Raw genomic sequence first — 18,160 nt, forward strand, 5'->3', positions numbered from 1 at the left:
AGATGTGAATCTTTAGTTGTAATAAAATTTAAAACACGCATATAATTTTTTATAAATACAAAAACAAAATTGCTTAAAAAAAAAAGCTTAAATTTGGAACCAGAAATACAAATAAATCAGATGAAACTACATGGAAAAGCTGGACATTGTAAGTCAGCTTTTCTACTTGCGTGTTTGGTGTTAATTCTAGTTTTAAGTTTTGATAGCTGGGAGAGTGTGTGTGTAGGGGAGGGAGAAGGTGAGATGCTCCCCCCTCTAAGTGGGAGGGTGGGGGTTGGGATGTGGTGCTCCCCTCCCCTCTGAGTGGGAGGGATGGGGTGCTCCCCCTTCCCCCACTCCGAGTGGGAGGGTGAGGGTTGGGGTGGGATGGGGTGCTCCCCCCTTCCCCCACCCCCAGTTCGGGAGGGTGGTGGGGGTGTGCTGGGATGGGGTGCTCCCCCCCCCCTCACCACCCCCAGTTCGGGAGGGTGGTGGGGGTGTGCTGGGATGGGGTGCCCCCCCCCCCTCACCACCCCCAGTTCGGGAGGGTGGTGGGGGTGTGCTGGGATGGGGTGCTCCCCCCCCTCACCACCCCCAGTTCGGGAGGGTGGTGGGGGTGTGCTGGGATGGGGTTCCCCCCCCCCTCACCACCCCCAGTTCGGGAGGGTGGTGGGGGTGTGCTGGGATGGGGTGCTCCCCCCCCTCACCACCCCCAGTTCGGGAGGGTGGTGGGGGTGTGCTGGGATGGGGTGCTTCCCCCCCCCCCCCTCACCACCCCCAGTTCGGGAGGGTGGTGGGGGTGTGCTGGGATGGGGTGCTTCCCCCCCCCCCCCCTCACCACCCCCAGTTCGGGAGGGTGGTGGGGGTGTGCTGGGATGGGGTGCTCCCCCCCCCCCCCCTCACCACCCCCAGTTCGGGAGGGTGGTGGGGGTGTGCTGGGATGGGGTGCTCCCCCCCCCCCCCTCACCACCCCCAGTTCGGGAGGGTGGTGGGGGTGTGCTGGGATGGGGTGCTCCCCCCCCCTCACCACCCCCAGTTCGGGAGGGTGGTGGGGGTGTGCTGGGATGGGGTGCTCCCCCCCCCCTCACCACCCCCAGTTCGGGAGGGTGGTGGGGGTGTGCTGGGATGGTGTGCTCCCCCCCCCCCCCTCACCACCCCCAGTTCGGGAGGGTGGTGGGGGTGTGCTGGGATGGGGTGCTCCCCCCCCTCACCACCCCCAGTTCGGGAGGGTGGTGGGGGGGGTGCGTTTAGGTTGCTCCTAAGTGGCAGTTAAACGGCAAGTAAATTCAATATCCCTTTACTGAAGTGGGTTGTGGGCGTGGCATGTTCATATGGTGATGCCCCTCGTAATTTGTCTGGTTATGGTTACACCCCCACCCTCACACTTCATGCCAACAAACAACTTTTATTTTCACTGCAGATTTCCGGTATACTGCGCCCAGCTAATCGGGAATTTCCGTAATTATCTAATTTTTCCGTTGCAAATATGGTAGAATTAATACTTATTAACTTAATGCGAGATCATTTTTAAAAAATTAGCCTTTACTCATCTCATGGTAAGCAACCACTAAACTTTATGCTGAAAAGCTGCAGGTTTTATTGATTAAATTTCATTAGTTTAGGTTTACTTTCGCTCTTGATATAGAGTAATACTTAATAGACTAAATAATAATAGGCTGACTTCTTTTTCCTCAAGTTAAAACTTTTGTAATGATCAACATCAAGGTAGGCATATAGATCTACTATACTATATAATTATGATATAGGCTATCAATTTTAGGTAGGCATATCTTTATCTTATAATTATAATTCATATTAATAATTACCTAGATTGTATATGCTCAGAGAAAGTCTTTTCTAACTTTTAACTATTTGTGTTTCAGGTTTAAATTTTAAATGTTAGGCTAATCAATTTTAATTTGTTTGTAGTATGTTATTAATCAAGGCTATCATATAGATAGGTCTATACTATACAAGATGATCTATAAATTATAGAGTTATAAATAGTTAATAGAGTGGGATGATTGTAAAGAAATAATGCATGGGCAACAATGTTATAAAAAGTTAATATCTGATAGACAGACTGGGGTTAGAGTTATTGATATTATATATCAGCCAATAAAACCCTTTTTCAAGAAAACAATTTTGCCATTTTGAAAGGTTGGGTAATTCTAATATTTAGTAATAGCTTATCTTTTGTTTTATAAATTGTAAAGCATAATTATTAAATGAAGACGAAATACGATATTTTTCCTACAAAAATTTGATATCCATAATTTTTTTTAAATTCAGTGGCGTCTCTGGTGACTTGACACCTTGTGAAGTAACCCTGGATGTCATCCCCACCCTTAAACAACAGATCTAGGCCTACTACAATTTAAAAATAAAGTTCTTGTTGAAGATGGAAGAAGAAACCAGAAGCCTGAGAGTGACAGAACTTCCCCCTGATGTTACCACAGACCAGCTCAAGTTTTTATTTAAAAACCAGTGGAGCCAGGGTGGTGGCCCTGTTGAAAACATCACATTAGATGAAGCTACACGTTCTGCTATTGTTGTGTTTGAAGAAAGTGAAGGTAAATTTGCTATTGGTTTTCTTTGTGAACAATAAATTTTTGATAAAGATTAAAAGCAACAATAAATTGAGTTTAAAAAGCATCAATTTTTTTATTACATTTATTATGAAAATTCTAAATCTAATAAAATAGACATGCATTAGCTTGTTATTCTTATCACAAAAATCTTTGCATCCCATGCTGGACCCTCATTGTCACATTATTTTCCCATTCTTGTTTGTATGCTGTTTTTCTGCCTAAAATAAATGTCTGTTTTTGTTCTGCAGGCCTTAAACATTAAGTTTCATTTATGTATTTATTTTAACAAGAATGGTTGAAAAGAAACAACTAAATAACATTTAAAAACAAAAACATTTTATTTATAAGAAATGCTGGTAATATGTTTGTTAAATTTTGTTTCTAAGTTTAAAATATAAATATTCTAAAATATTTTTTGTGTGCCAATAATTGTTTTAATGATCATAGAAATGAGGGTCAATTGAGGGATTGTAATCCTTTTTTTTCAGCTGTAAAAATAATTATTAAACGTGGAAACTCTGTTAATATTGGAAAGTCTTCTGTAAGAGTGGAGCCTTATTATGAAAACAGAGGAGCAACTGTTGATTCTGGTGCAAGTAACACTAATATGAAGGCTTTTAAAAAACAAGAAAAATCTATTGCATCCAATAAAATTATTTTACCTGCAACAGATTCTGATACTAGTGAGGAATTTTATGACACATTTTCTGAACATCAAACAAGTCAGCAACACATGTCTTACTCAAAAACAACGTCAAAGCCAGTTCAGATTACTCCAAACATTGGAAAACAAGCTGAGAAAAATATAAAAAAGCCCAGTGACTGTTTTAACAAACCACAACACAATAAAATTTCAGAAAATGATAAAACAAAAACAAGGCTAGGCAATGAAGATAATGAACTCGCGGAACAATTATTTTCTGAAACCACCAACCTGTCAAAGATGGCAGAAACTACAGTCAGAATTTCCCTAACTGATGTAACTAAGCCTAAAGAATTCTATATATCATTGTTAGAAAGTAAAAGAGGTTATTTTGGGCCCTACTGTAAAAATCTAATGATTCTGGATGGGATGAGAAGATTTTTATACATCACCTTTAATAATATACAAGGTAACTAATTGTTTTTACTAATTCTAAACAATTTTTTTAATGAAATATTAACACATTTTTAATTTCATTTAATAATACTTTATAAACAATCTAAAGGTTTAATATTCATTCATAAACTAATTTGTTTTTATTACATTTAAAAGTTTGTCCCCAAAAAATAAATTTCAGATGCAAAAAAGTTTTGTGAAAAGAAATATGATTCCGCCAATATTTTTGTATCTACTGCAATGGCCAGTGCTTCAGATTTAGATGTGTATGGCAACCTTATTGCGATACATGCCAGTCGTCCTATAACAGAGATAAACAAACTGAAGCAACACCTGAAAAAAGTATCTGGTTTTGAAGTAATAAAAACATACCAGTATAATGAAGAGAGATCAATAATTATAGAATTCTCTGCAGAGAAGTGTCTAAAAGGTAATTTGAATAATTCCTTTTTTTTTCAGAGTGAGTTGTATATTAAGAAAAACATTAAAGATGTTATTATTACAAACATGAAATTTGCTTATACTTTGTAATGAATTAAATTCAAAAGTTTAAATTATAGTAAAGAGTACAGTAACATAAAATGAGCTTATTTTTCTTATAGCCTTGAGAGTGCTTGTATTCTATTTTTAATGGAAACAGTTTTGCTTTGCTGGTTAATTTTAGAATACCAACATTCCCCACTAACAAATTAGTCTACATGGGGGGGGGGGGGGGGGGGGGGGAAATCTGTCCAGATATGAATTGTCTGTAATATCAAGACTGAGTAGCTTATAATTTTAAAAAGTGGATTTAGTATTTTGACAAATTTTTATTTTACTCTTTTTGTTTTTATCAGAAAACATACCAGCAATGACATGGAAATGTGCTGGTGACTTCATGGATCAGTACCTCATCTGTGCTCCAGTACAGAAAACCAGGATGATCTTAGTTGAAGGAATTGAGAAGATTTCAGATGAAACACTGAAAAGGTATATTAACAACAGTCGAAGTGGAGGATGCTCTGGAATGGTTGAAAGTTGGGAAAGAAAAAATATGAATTCTTCCATAATAACTCTAAGGAGTGTTGAAGGTAACAATTATATTTAATATTAAAAATAGTGTGCAACAAATATAAATGTAAATATGTCAATTAGTATTTATTTACACAATGTATTCTTACAATAGTTGGACATTCAGTTTTGCTTGGTTTCACATTAAAATTCAATAGCCAATATTTTAGATAATTAAAGTAGGCTTTATAGTTTAATAGGCCCTATATTATTAATTTTAACACAATATACATTTTCACTGTTTGCATTTTACAGCTACTTACAGCATTACAAATAAATCAGAACACACACTGGAAAATAAAATACTTAAAGTTACACATTACTTTCCTTGTCTGAGCAAAGAATTTTACCAAGAACATTTTGAAGTGACCATTAAAGATTCAACTAAAAATTCTCAAACACAGCAAGAGGCTGCTTTATATAAGAAAGGAGACAGGAAACAACTGGCTAGTAACTACAGCTCCAAAAGAGGAGCTTCAGTGAAAGTTGATAGCGATTCCTCCAATGAATACACGAATGAAAGTGATACTTCTTCAGATGATTCAATTAAACCAGCATTGCAGAACCTGAATGTAGAGTCAGACTCAGATGATGAAGAGGGAATAGGTTTTAAAACAAGTTTTATGATATCAGAAAAATTAAATAGATCAAAGAATCAATCAAGTTTAAATGAGAAAATATTTAAAAATAAAGTAGATTTTAGTGATGATAGTGATGATGACAGTGATCAAAACCAGCAGTTGGAAGAAGATGGCACAGAAAGTGATGATGTAGATTTTTCAGACAGTGATTCTAGCGATGAAAGTGAAACAGACAAAAAACAAATTGTTAAGCCTTTGAAAGTTACTAAAGAAAGACAAACATCTGATAGTTCTGATGATACTGAAATAGTAGAAGTAGAAGACAAGGATAAACAAATTGCATTGTTGAAACAACAAATAACTGAACAAAAAAATATAATTGAACAGCTATCAGAAAAAATTAAACAATTGGAGGAATCAAAAATTTTTAAAGTAAGACAGGAAATGCAAGAGCATGAGTATGAAATGTTGGCTCATTATTTTGGTAAACAAGGAAGTGTCAGTGTTAACTTTAACAAGATAAAGAAATTAGCAACACTTAAAGGTCAAGAAAGTGAGGTCAACACGCTTCTGTGTAAACTGCTTACAGAACTCAATCAATTAGAAAAAGCTGAGTTAAAACTATCCACTGCAATGGTCTCCATTCTTTCAAAGGAAAAGGGGAAAGCATTTATAAAAAATTTCATTGACAGTATAGCTAAGAAAAGTAGAGTTACTTTTACAATGGATCAAAGTAATATTTATCTGGCCTCAAAAGATGACAAAATGTTGAATGAGGTGAAAGGTCAGTTGCAAAGAAAGTTGAATTACAAAGACACTGCAGTGTCAAGTACAGAGCTGTCATTGGAAAAACTTTTTATGCTCAAATATAATTTAGAAAATGAGTTACTTATTTGTTTGTCATGGAAAGAGGATTTGAAAGAAATCTATGCGGAGGGCGTAGAAGATGATGTCATTTCTTCTAAACGAGACATAAATGAATTGATTGGTTCACATTTGATACATGAAAAAGTTTACACAATGAATGACTTAGTGGCACAATTTACACAAAAACACCTGCAGCCAAAGGTAACCTCAATTGTAAGTAAAGTGGAGTGCGAAACAAAAGATTATAAAACCTATACATTTAAAGGAGATAATAATTCAGTCCGTATTGTATATGGTGCTTTCAGGGATATTGTTGAAAATATTGTCACACAGACATGGGATCTCAGAAAGGTTTATTTAAATAGTGATATGGATCTTTGGCTTCTCTTTAAAGGTTTGAATGAAGAAATGGTCAAAGAAAAAATAGACCAAATTGAAATAAAAGAAAAGTGCCTTATTAGAATAAATCTTCCTGTTGCAAATACTTTTACAAGAAATGTGGATAATGCCACAGCTAAGGCAAACAGTACCAGCACTAAAGCTATAAAAAATATTGGCCAACTAAACATTAAGATAGGAAACATTGTGGAAGACAGCTCAGATATTCTAGTTTGTGTGTTAGACAACCATATCAAGCTATCAAGAACAGGTATAGGGAAAGCCTTTCTGAAGGCTTGTCCTGCATTGAAGGACAAACTAGAAACTGCTAAACAACAAAATCCAAAGTCTACAGTCATAACAACAATGGGACCATTTACAGCTGGTTTAACATGTAAAGCTGTTTGTAGCATTGTCGTCACTAGATGGGATAAAAGCCACTCAAAACATGAACTTAAAGAATGGGTGAATACAATTATGAAAAAGGCAATGGAAATAGGTGCCAAGTCTATTTCCTTCCCACCCATTGGCTGTGGCCAGGCATTTAAATTTCCTTTAGAAAAACTTGGTAAGACAATGTTGAAATCTGCATACAAGTTTTTCTCATCTAATCCAGGAGCCCCTAGAATTAATATTGTAGTTAGTTGTAAAGATGATGCTCAAGTGCTTATTAAAATGAATGAACATTATGTAAAATCAGCTGAATCAGTATCCATTAAAAAAGGGGATAACAATGATTATGAACATGTACACTCTGTGCAGTTAGTCAGTGGAGTTAAATTTGAGTTATCCATAACAGCTGAAAAAGAAACAAACAAGAGTGTCATTTTTGCAAAACTGTCTGAGTATTTTAACAACCAGTGTTTACATACAGCTGAAGTGAAGGATAATACACTACCTGTCTGGCCAAGTACATTACAAAAGAGAATAGAAGAAAAGGCTGAAAATTCTTCAGTGCATGTTAGTTTTTCATCAGATGAAAATGAAATAAAATGTTGCCTGAAAGGCTTCAAGCAAAATGTTGAAGTTCTAGAAAAGTTTGCAATGAATGAAATTCATGAGGTTGTAAAAAACTTTCCAAGGAAATCAATTAAAGCAAGTAATACACCTCCAAGGGGTTCAATTGAATTTATCAAATATGCTTCTAAAATAAATGAAACCTGCCCAACCTATTGGAAGGTGTACTCAGACAAAAGATATTGGAAGAATGTTGTTGACAGAAATGAAGAAAGACCAGCTAGTGGACAAAGTAAAACATTCCTGATACCAGTGGATGCTAAAACAAAGAAGGCTGTAATAGATTTAGTTCAGAAAACTTGGGAACCAAATTTAGTTGGAACTGGAGCAGATGCTAAAGGTCTGGTACCAAACACAACTATTGAAGTCTTAGATGTACAGAGAGTTGAGAATATACATCTGTTTGATCCCTATGCTAATGAACGCAAAAAGCTCTTTCAAAAGATGGTTGAAAATGAAAAAGTTTGTGATGATTTTGGTATTACTTTACCTAGCAAGCAGCTAAAGACAACTGAGTTTTTGGAAAGTTTTATGAAGGAAGAATTGTATTCAGAGATCAATGAACATTATTTATTTCATGGAACTAAACCAGAATTTGTGGCAACATTAACCAAACAAGGCCTCGACCCTAAACTTTGTACACATGGAATGTTGGGGAAAGGTGTGTATTTGGCTGAAAAGTCTACCAAATCTGATCAATATGCAGATCCAAAGCCAAAAGGTAAGTTTAACTGAGTATGTTTTTATTCTCTGTGGTAAAATTTTCATTGCTTTAAAATGCATTACTTTATTAGGTGTAATGATAACTCCATTACCTCAATACAGTTTATCCTATTTATTTACAGCTGCTAATCAGCCACGTAGTGCTCCAGGGACTAAGCTTTACCTTTTCCTGTTGAGAGCAGTGTTGGGAAACACATATGTGGTCCATAGAGATCATCCCAGAGTGGTTAGAGGAGGTCATTGAACTTTAATTTTTTTCTTAGAGCACTATAACAAAAAAATGAGCAAAATAAATGGTCAAGCTTGTTTGGCTGCTTACCCGATAGTCTTCAGGTTGGACACGGGGCTTGATAGGATGGCTCAAGTCGACTCAGCTGTGATGGGTACCTGACTCACAAAGTAAATGATGTTTGGCATAGTTCTGTCCACACTATACTTTCACTAGCCAAGATCACTGAAGCAAGTGAACTCGACTTTACCTGTTCTATAGACCGTAAGGTCAAAAGCTTTATTTACATACTATGGTCAAATCTATTTAATCAAAAAATGCACACTTAGATTTATTTATTTTTATCCCTAAATCTTTATATTTGAACTTCATTAGCATTTTTTATACTGCAGCTGAAAGATTTGCTAGACCACCTTGTATGGAATGTCAAGATGAAAAATGCAGTAAAGATCATGTGTTTTATGATTCTATCACACTGGATGGGGGAGGCTCAACAGTTTCACTATACAGAGAGTTTGTTGTATACTCTGAAAGGTGCTGCTATCCTGAATATTTAATCACATATAAACGAGTTCCACCTAAATAAAATTGTTAAACATTATGCATTTTTCAAATGTTTATAGATACTATTAAAAAAAAATAAAAAAAACAATTTTTAAATACACTTATCCTCAATAAAAATACTTTGTAAAACAGTTATACAATTTTTAAAAATGCTTAGTTCATTCCAAACTTTGAATAAGTTTTGATTTTATTTTTGGTAATAAATAAGAAATTCATGTTGCATTTGTATTACATTTATAATTGTAGTTAAAAATATAATGAATATTCTTATTATTGTTCATTCTTAATTGCAATGTTGGATGAGATTTCCTTATGCAGAATTAAGAATTGTGTGTCATTAAACTTTAAAGAAATAAATAATGTAGATTTTATATATATTGATTCTGGTTTACTGTAATTCAAATCAAAGTGACAAGAAATGTGATTACTTTTTAAAATAGATTTAATATGTTGCTGTAACTCTTTAAGATATCTATGCAAATTTTATTGGTTGGTGTATAAAATTGTGAGTCTATTTAATTAAAAATGTAATCTCTTTTGTGTTAGCTGTGTTCTGTACAAAATTAACCCATTGTTTTTGTGACCTAACTTTGGTATGATTGTTATTAAGCGTCTTTTAGATATTGTCTTTTATTTGGCATTCTATTAAAATATACATTTTATTGATGTATAATATCTGGAAAGTTAATATGCGCCAAAACAAATCATTTTTAAAAAAGTCATTATAGGCCTAATAGTTAAAACACAAAAACCAGCTTGTTTAGAAGTTTGATTTCCCAGGTTACAAGTTAATGTGAATAAAGTTGTCTATCATCATTTCGCCATGCTGTTTTGGAAGTTTCAAATATCAGCTGATTTGAATTTTTTTCAGAATAGTTATTTAATCATGCTTATTGATATTTTTATTATACTAAACTTAAAAAGGTATTTTTTTCAGATTAATAAAAAATTAATTGCCATTTAAATAAGAGTTTTAGAAGGTAAGAAAGGTGATCTAATAGTGGGTTTTTATTTTCAAATCATGGCTTCCAATCAAATTTTTAAATTTATTTTGCTGGTGTTTGCTTTCTCAGACGCTGACACAGCTTTAGTAATAAAGTCTAGCTATGTAAGTTCAGATTTTTTTGTTCTTACTACCAACTCTGTGCCAAAGGCGTAGCGACCCTTCCCGGCGCCCGGGGACAAACTTTCAATTTGGCGCCCCCCTTGGGAGCAAATTTTCAATTTGCACCCTCCCCCAAACTTTCGATTTGCACCCCCTCCCCCCTAAATCTTTCGATTTGCAACCCCCCCTCAAACTATTTATAATGCAAAAATGCAGCTAAAATTACATTTAAATTTGTTTTTTCAACCCATTTTGGCGCCCCCCAAGGTCGGCGCCCGGGATCATATGTACCCCCCTGCCCCCCCCCCCCATCGCTACGCCTCTGCTCTGTGCCCAGTTTCTCTCATACTCATGCACTAGACCAGGGATCTTCAAACTACGGCCCGCGGGTCGGATGCGGCACGCGAGGTCCTCTCATCCGGCCCGCGGAGATCTTTTTGTCCACGAAAAAACCGTTTGTTGGTGATGGCTGAGGAACTTGGCTCAGAAAAATCAAAGACATGCCTGAAAGAAACTGGCCCCCGAACTAAAATTTGAAAGTTAATGCGGCCCTCGGACTGAAAAGTTTGGAGACCCCTGCACTAGACATATAAGCATCAGAGTCGGATACTTTGTAGGCCAACTTGCAGATTTCTGTTTTTTTTAGCAAAGAAAAGAACATGTGTGTTCTACTTATGGCCAAAGTTTAATGGACATTTTCCAAAACAAATAAAACAAACTACACAATTGAATTAATAAAGTTTGGAGCAATTATTTAAAATTTTGTCAAAATTTAAACAAGCATCGTTAGCTTGTTTCCGTTTAGCTGTGTCTGCTCCACAAACATGGTATTTAAATATTCACTTGCACTCTACTTACTTACAAAAAAGTTTTTAAAACAAATTTTTTATTTTTTTTATTTAAATGCCAGCATGTATTAAAGATAGCTACTAATGCAAATTTTTAAATGATATCTATAACTGTTGCTTATATTGATTTGTGATGAGTAAGACAATTAATTATTTTTTTAAGGAAGAGCAACATCAAAATCTGCTAACTCTGGTACATTTTACTCTAGATTAAATAAAATTTGTTTTACATTTCTATTTCCTCATATTTTCTTTTTATTTCAAGATTCAAAATTGTGCAGATGTAGACAAATGTTTATGTATATAGGCTAGGTGCTATTTGATTTAATGAAACTTACTTTTTTATAAATAGAATTTTATAAATTACACAATAGTGCCTACGTAATTTAAGGCAAATATTTGTACATACAAAATAACAAAAGGTAGTTAGTTTTAAATCAATGTCATGATTCTAAAGCTTCACAGTCAATTTGGAAGATAGCCTAGACCTATATATTAGATGTAGATCATATAGCATATTATATGAATATGGCCTATATTATAATATTTTATAATAACCCACATTTCAAGGCGTCATATACAAATATGCTTAACCTATATTTTAAGAACACTGAAAAATCTTTTTTTCAAAAAGTAGATGTCAATCGTCTTAAGTGTAAGCTAACGATAAAATTTCTAATGACATTAAATTATTGCTATGTCACAAAGAGAAGAATTTACTATAGACTCGAACATCTGTAAGGCTAGAAGTGCGGCCGAAATACAAACATATTTATGTATGGCTGTGCTAGATCTGTCAAGTTCCAATTAGTAAAGAACTCTCACACGTTGAGCCTAGCCTGTGACTAGATATAAACATCAGCCTCCTCGGTTAATCCCCCTACTAATCTCGGCTCGCACATACTTGTAATTAAGCCTAAAACCCGTGTAATGGGTGATTACCACATCAGTGTCATTAAGCCTCAGCCCCATGCAAAAGCCTATGGGAAACACTAGCTGCCTCAATACTAACAGCCCCGGATGGAACTGAAACCTTGGGCGAAACATAGTTTGTTCTAACAATCTTGCAAAAAATTCTCATGATGATTTCTATTTTCTCGTCCATTTTAATATTCGAAGCTCGAGACAAACAATCCACCTCTAATTTTGATACAGCAAGTTTAGGTTTATCTACCAGCAAAGATGGTAGCTCTGGTGTTTGGTTTGTGTTTGTTACTGTAAGAATGTAAGCAGGTTTACTGTCGCGTGTGTTTGAGTTAACAGCGGCCTCAATTACAAATTTAAACCACTCTGAGTACACATCTTGTGTTGAAGTTGTGCAACAAGGAGACACGCTGGGCGCGTCATCCTGTATTTGACTGTCTCTACTGGTCGATGAAAGATTTAGTTCATTGTCAATAACAAACATCACAACTGTGGATGTAGACATTGCTTTTTGCAACACTTCCAAGACTTGCTGACCAGGCTGACCTATTTCGTGGCAACGAAGAACTGAAATGCCAAAATTAAATTGAATTATCTCCTTTAAGACACGAGAAACTTTGTCAGACCAACTACCTCGAACAGGCACATAATCATCTCCGATGTCTTCTATAATTATAATATTCAAACTGTTTGAATCCTTTAGATTTTCAACATTTAAGGAAGTAGAAGCAAACTCTTCTTTCATTATGTTGAGCCAAATGGGGTCCACAATGTTTGGAGATATCTTGAGGCTCCTTTTAGCTTGATGGATCATAACACTTTTTATCACCTCACTTGATTGCCATGTTAACTCACATTTTACACTAGGGGGAATTTTCGCAAAATCTAATAAGAGAGTTGCATCGTCATATTTATTATTTTCCAGCATATTTTTTACATAAATCTCAATGGATTCTTTATGACAATCATTCGTTTCCAGGAAAGTCATCATTTCGTCTAATTTCGGCAAGTAGCGATAATCTTTAACCATATCACATAATTGTATAAGTTTATTTTTGCTTTCATTACTGGCTTCAAAACTGCATGTATACCTGTCAGTCAGCCTATTAAATGATTTCCACAAGTTAGTTGCACAATTTTTGAATTCTGGAAGAGTTACTGCAATGCGTGTAGCCATACGCACTGCGTCCATTAAAAGCTCTTCGCTCTGGTCTAAAAGCATTTTTCTTGCTAAATCGGTTGTTGCCCTTTCAGCATCCAGAGCACAAATATTTCCATACAGATCGTACACAGTAACAAGACTAAACTGCTGTACCATCTCCGGGTCATCATTATCAAAAAATGTGATCAGCTCTTTACAAGTTTGTCTTGCTTTAGCATAATTTTGTATTTTTACCAGCAGAAATGCGAGATCATACTGCGCCTTTGTGTTCAGCTTGTGACTCACTTCAACAGCTGTCCGTAAATTCTCTTCGGCAAGAATTGCATATTCATTATCGGAGCTCAGTGGAAATATGTTTTCTTTTGCTAATTTTAATATCATTCTTAAACGTTTTTCCGCATGATTAAGTGTTTCTGGTGGAAAATGTTTATGATGGAATCGTGTTGTTTTATTTTCTGATTCGTATTGTATCGCTTTGTGTATGTAAGCAATGCCTAAATGATGGTACGCCCGGCTTGATGGATGTATTTTGATCGCTTCTTTTAAACACTCTATTGCTTTTTCTCTATATTTTGGATGAGATTTTAAGATTGAACCAATCATTTTTAAAACCATATCACTTGAACTTGTTATTTCAAGGGCTTTGAAGCAGAGCTGTCTCCATGACATATCCCCCAGCAGATCGCGCCAGACTTGTGTGCTCACTTGCCTTGTGCCTTTGAACCGGTCTTGATATCTCAGGTACGCCAACTCTACTATGGCAACTGCTCTAATGGTAGGATCTGATGCGGTTGTTCCAAGAGAGTGAAGACGTTTAGCCGCTTCTGTTGCGTAATGTTCAGTTTGCGGGTATTCTTCAAATTGCCAAGATACTTTTGTCATACATATTCTTCTGTAAACAACAGCGCCAAGAAACTGATGTTTTTCATCGAAATGAATCTGAGAGGAAACAACTGTTAATAGCTGTATACAACTAAGAAGATTTTTTCCACCTCCTAACTTCTGGTACGCATACGCTTGCTCGATTATTCCATCAAGTTTCATTCGTTTGTATCTGTCTAAATTTTCGAACGTTTGCAGTTGATTAATCACATGAAAAGAATCATCTACTTGTTCATTTAAGAAAAACAAAAATGCGGAATTGGCTAGAGCTGTAATGTTGTAAGTTTCTAATTCTAGAATTTCTTTATTGATTCGAATAGCTTTACCAATTTTACCAAGTTCAAAATATACTTTGGTTAGAAGGTTTTTTTTCCATATTGGATCTTCGAACTCTTTATAATCGTATTTGTCTTCCAGATCATCTGCCAAGAATTCATACGTATTATTTCTTAGTATAGGCAAATGTATGCCAGATTGTTGACATGTATGAACTATATCGCTGATATCAACAGTTCCCAAGTTAAAAGAGCACGGACAATTTTTCATGTGTTGTTCAAAACTTTTTAACGACCTTTCCTGGCTTTCTTGACGTCCTAAGTTCATGTTGAGTGTTTTCTGGGGATCATACAGTTAAATAATATTATTCATTTTCTCCTTTTTTTGTGCACAAGTAACAAAGCTAGGCCATGCTGTAGTTCAAACGTATATTCAAAAAGTATTTACTTCAAAAGTTTGAAGTAAAATGTTTTTAAGAATGTGTGACTCCGCTTTCGTCAATATAAAAAAGTAATTTTCAAAACTTAAAATTACTTTTTAGAATCAATTCAATTATATAAAAATATTTGAAAAATGTATCATATAATATTTTAATCAATTTATTTAACAATTTATAAAACGCGAAATTATTTTTAAAAATATATTTCGTTAATGCAAAAGTGTGAGTCGTGTGATGATAGACTTGTGTTCCTATATGGTGATAGATTTGTATTCTTATGGTGCCCTTCCCTCTCATCACACATCGTCGCAAAATTACGGATACCCTAACCGGCCCTACCCCCTACGAGAGTGATGTGATTTATGAACGACCCCTTATTACTTATAACGTTTAAAACACTTTTTCTACAAGCAACCGCATTAAGTTTATCTAGGGACAGATCCAGAGGCGTATTCGGGTTTTCGTTGTAGGGGGAGCGAAAAGAGCAAAATAAAAAGCGCTGAATTTTTAACACTTTCTATATTCGTGTATTATATATATATATATATATATATATATATATATATATATATATATATATCATTACTAGCTGTATGACATTACTTTGCAATGATGTAAAATAAATTGAAAGTTGCACTCTGAAGAAATAAGAAAAAACAATGTAGGCCGACAAAACAAAAATTGTATCAATCTAAAAAAAAAATAATACACACACTACAACCAAACACAATGAACTTAACACAATCTGTTTTGTAATTCTTGTAAAAAAAATTTCTTAGATAATAATTCCTGGGAAATTATTCAAGACAAGTGAAATAGGGGAAATAATCACTCTCTTAATATACATATGTATGTATCTTCAAATTTAATTATAAATGTCAAAACCAATAAATAATTACTTTAGAATATAATGAAATTGTTTAACACTATTCGTGTTTACAAAATGTTTTTTGTCTATAATCAGAATTTAATATATCGTCATCATAAATCCTAAAGTATAACAGCATAATGAAAGTTTTTAAAATCAGAGTTGGTATAAAACCACGCTTTTCGATATAATAGAAAACATTAGGAGTAACAGCCTACATTTAACTAAATACCAGTCTTTTAGTGCAGATCATATATTTTTAATTAACTACTGCTTCTTTGTGTTCTTTAAAGATCATTTTTTAACATAGTGATAGGTATGGTTTAGATCACTGTATTGATCACACACCTTTTACCGGTAATTGCAAAAACAATATTCACAGAGTTTTACATTTAAAAAGCTATTTTTCTGGCGGCATGGTACTTTGGTACATCATTACGCATTTTTCTACATGTACTTAACAGATCAGTTCGGGGTGGGTTGGGGGGGGGACGGTGGGTTCAACTTCATTCACCACTGTCCGGTCACTTTAGGTCAATTATCCAACCCAGTGTATACCTAGGTGTGACATTAATGTCGCTCTACACAATTAAGGTGGTGAGGTGTGTGTAGGGGGGGGGGGAATAACCAACTCAAAGTGAACATAGCGTCAGTTTTTAGATGACTGTTCTAAACATACATATATTACACAAATATATATATATATATATTACACAAATATATATTACAGAAATAGATTTAAATAAGTAGCAGTAATATTATGACAATATTTTTTTTTACAGAGGGGTCCATGTGGGAGTGGGTTGTAACTGTTTCATATAATTTGTAATCGTAATCACTATCGCCCAAATTGTAAGAATACTACTACTTCATCGTGATGACGTTGTTGACCTTGTCAAAATTTCCCCTCCACTACGAGGTTTGCTCATAAGTAAATTTAAATAGAGGTGCCACATCAGCTGTATTTGTTTCTGTTTTGTAATTTTTTAAAAATTAATCACACGATTCAAACTGTATATATATAAAGTAATTATGTGTGAAGTTTTATGTATAACATTTTCTAATTCAATTATACGTAAGCAAATACATTATACAGTTGCCTTTAACTTAACATCCCTCTTGCCAAGTGGTACTACCCGTAGAGGTTTTTTAAACATTGCAATGCATCGAAATGGTTATTTTTAGAATGGCAAACTGATGCAGCAGTTAATACGTGTTGTAAACGTAGACACTACTAGACTAGTACAATAATGCTTTATTGCTGCATGAAAAGAAATCTTGTGATTTACATAGATGTGCCGACCAAAAATATTTTTTTAACAAATATTATTGTTTAAAACTTTGAGTTTAAAAAGTTTCCAAAAAGGCGCCACTTTGCTGAAAATGGCCAGAGGGGGAGCGGCCGCCCCCCCCCCCCCCCTACTGGACGGATCGATCTAAATATTTTTAGAGCTTTGCGAGGTGCAGATCATCTTACTATGAGAGTTACTAACTACTAGGATAGGCAAAGCAAAACCGAAATGAAATGCGTGGAATTTCCTATATCTATTTTTAGATTTCTTGCCACGGTGTCGCAATATCTTAACAAAAGTGTTAATAATAAAACATCATTTAAATACTAGTTTTCGTTATCAAGATGTTTATTGTGTATATAGTATATTATATATATATATATAAATATATATATATATATATATATATATATATATATATATATATAGGCCTATATATATATATATAGGCCTAGCTAGATTTATATATATATAGGCCCTACCCTATATATATATATTATATGTAGGCCTATTATAAAATTCAGTTTATAATAAATATTAATACTATTAATACTCTCTGTAGCCTAAACTAAACTTAATTATTAATTAATTAGTTAATAATTTTATTAATTTAGATCTAGCAATTTCATTAAATTTGTATGTATGTAATGTAGTACAAGTAAATAGTAAATAAATAGTAAACTGTAGAGTGTAGATCTAGATCTAGAATCAAAATCTAAAGAATTAATATTATTAATCTAGAAAAATCTAGATCTAGATTCTAGACCTAGTCTAGTACTAGAATCTAGTAGATCTAGATCTAGCCCTAGGCTATACTATACTATATAGTTTTTATATATATTATAATATTAGGTACTAGGATTACATCTCGTTTTACGCCGCGCGGCGAGTTTTTCGTCCCCGTTACCCAGACGCCGAGAATTTGCGGCTACCCGAGAGCTATAGTTTCGTAATTTTTATCGCTCGGTGTTATCGCCCGATCAATTTTCGTGCGATTACTGATTTTTCATAAAAAATGGACATTTTGCGTTTTCATTGTTTTTTTAATTTTGTGCATGGATTATTCAAGATGGAGTGTTTCAGTGAAAATAAGGTAAGTTTAATTTACTCCCTACTGTTTATTTTTATAATAAACAGGAATTTTATTGCTTTACATGAATTCTACACCACTTTTCTCTATTGTTTCAAAAAATCAAGTTGTTTGGACATAGCGCACAAAAGTTATATGCTGCACAGATTTGCTACCTCTATAAAAAAAATTCGTTTGTTTACAATATGAAAGCGAA

At 34.6% G+C, this 18,160-nt stretch overlaps 2 protein-coding genes across 2 annotated transcripts; one reads left to right on the forward strand and one right to left on the reverse strand.

Moving 5' to 3' along the window:
* The first annotated feature begins 1,483 nt into the window (after positions 1-1,483).
* LOC131934836 (uncharacterized) lies at positions 1,484-10,272 on the forward strand. Its single transcript, XM_059290968.1, has 8 exons — positions 1,484-1,535; positions 2,272-2,552; positions 3,059-3,682; positions 3,851-4,099; positions 4,506-4,739; positions 4,975-8,283; positions 8,408-8,521; positions 8,907-10,272. The coding sequence occupies exons 2-8, from the start codon at positions 2,381-2,383 to the stop codon at positions 9,098-9,100; spliced, it is 4,896 nt and encodes a 1,631-aa protein (XP_059146951.1). The 5' UTR covers positions 1,484-1,535; positions 2,272-2,380; the 3' UTR covers positions 9,101-10,272.
* Positions 10,273-10,859: 587 nt separating this feature from the next.
* LOC131934841 (uncharacterized) lies at positions 10,860-14,681 on the reverse strand. Its single transcript, XM_059290977.1, has one exon. The coding sequence runs from the start codon at positions 14,600-14,602 to the stop codon at positions 11,987-11,989; it is 2,616 nt and encodes an 871-aa protein (XP_059146960.1). The 5' UTR covers positions 14,603-14,681; the 3' UTR covers positions 10,860-11,986.
* Positions 14,682-18,160: the final 3,479 nt, after the last annotated feature.

The sequence above is a fragment of the Physella acuta genome, unplaced genomic scaffold (assembly GCF_028476545.2).
Source record: "Physella acuta isolate Inbredline_101_S28 unplaced genomic scaffold, ASM2847654v3 ptg000118l, whole genome shotgun sequence".
NCBI lineage: Eukaryota > Metazoa > Mollusca > Gastropoda > Physidae > Physella > Physella acuta.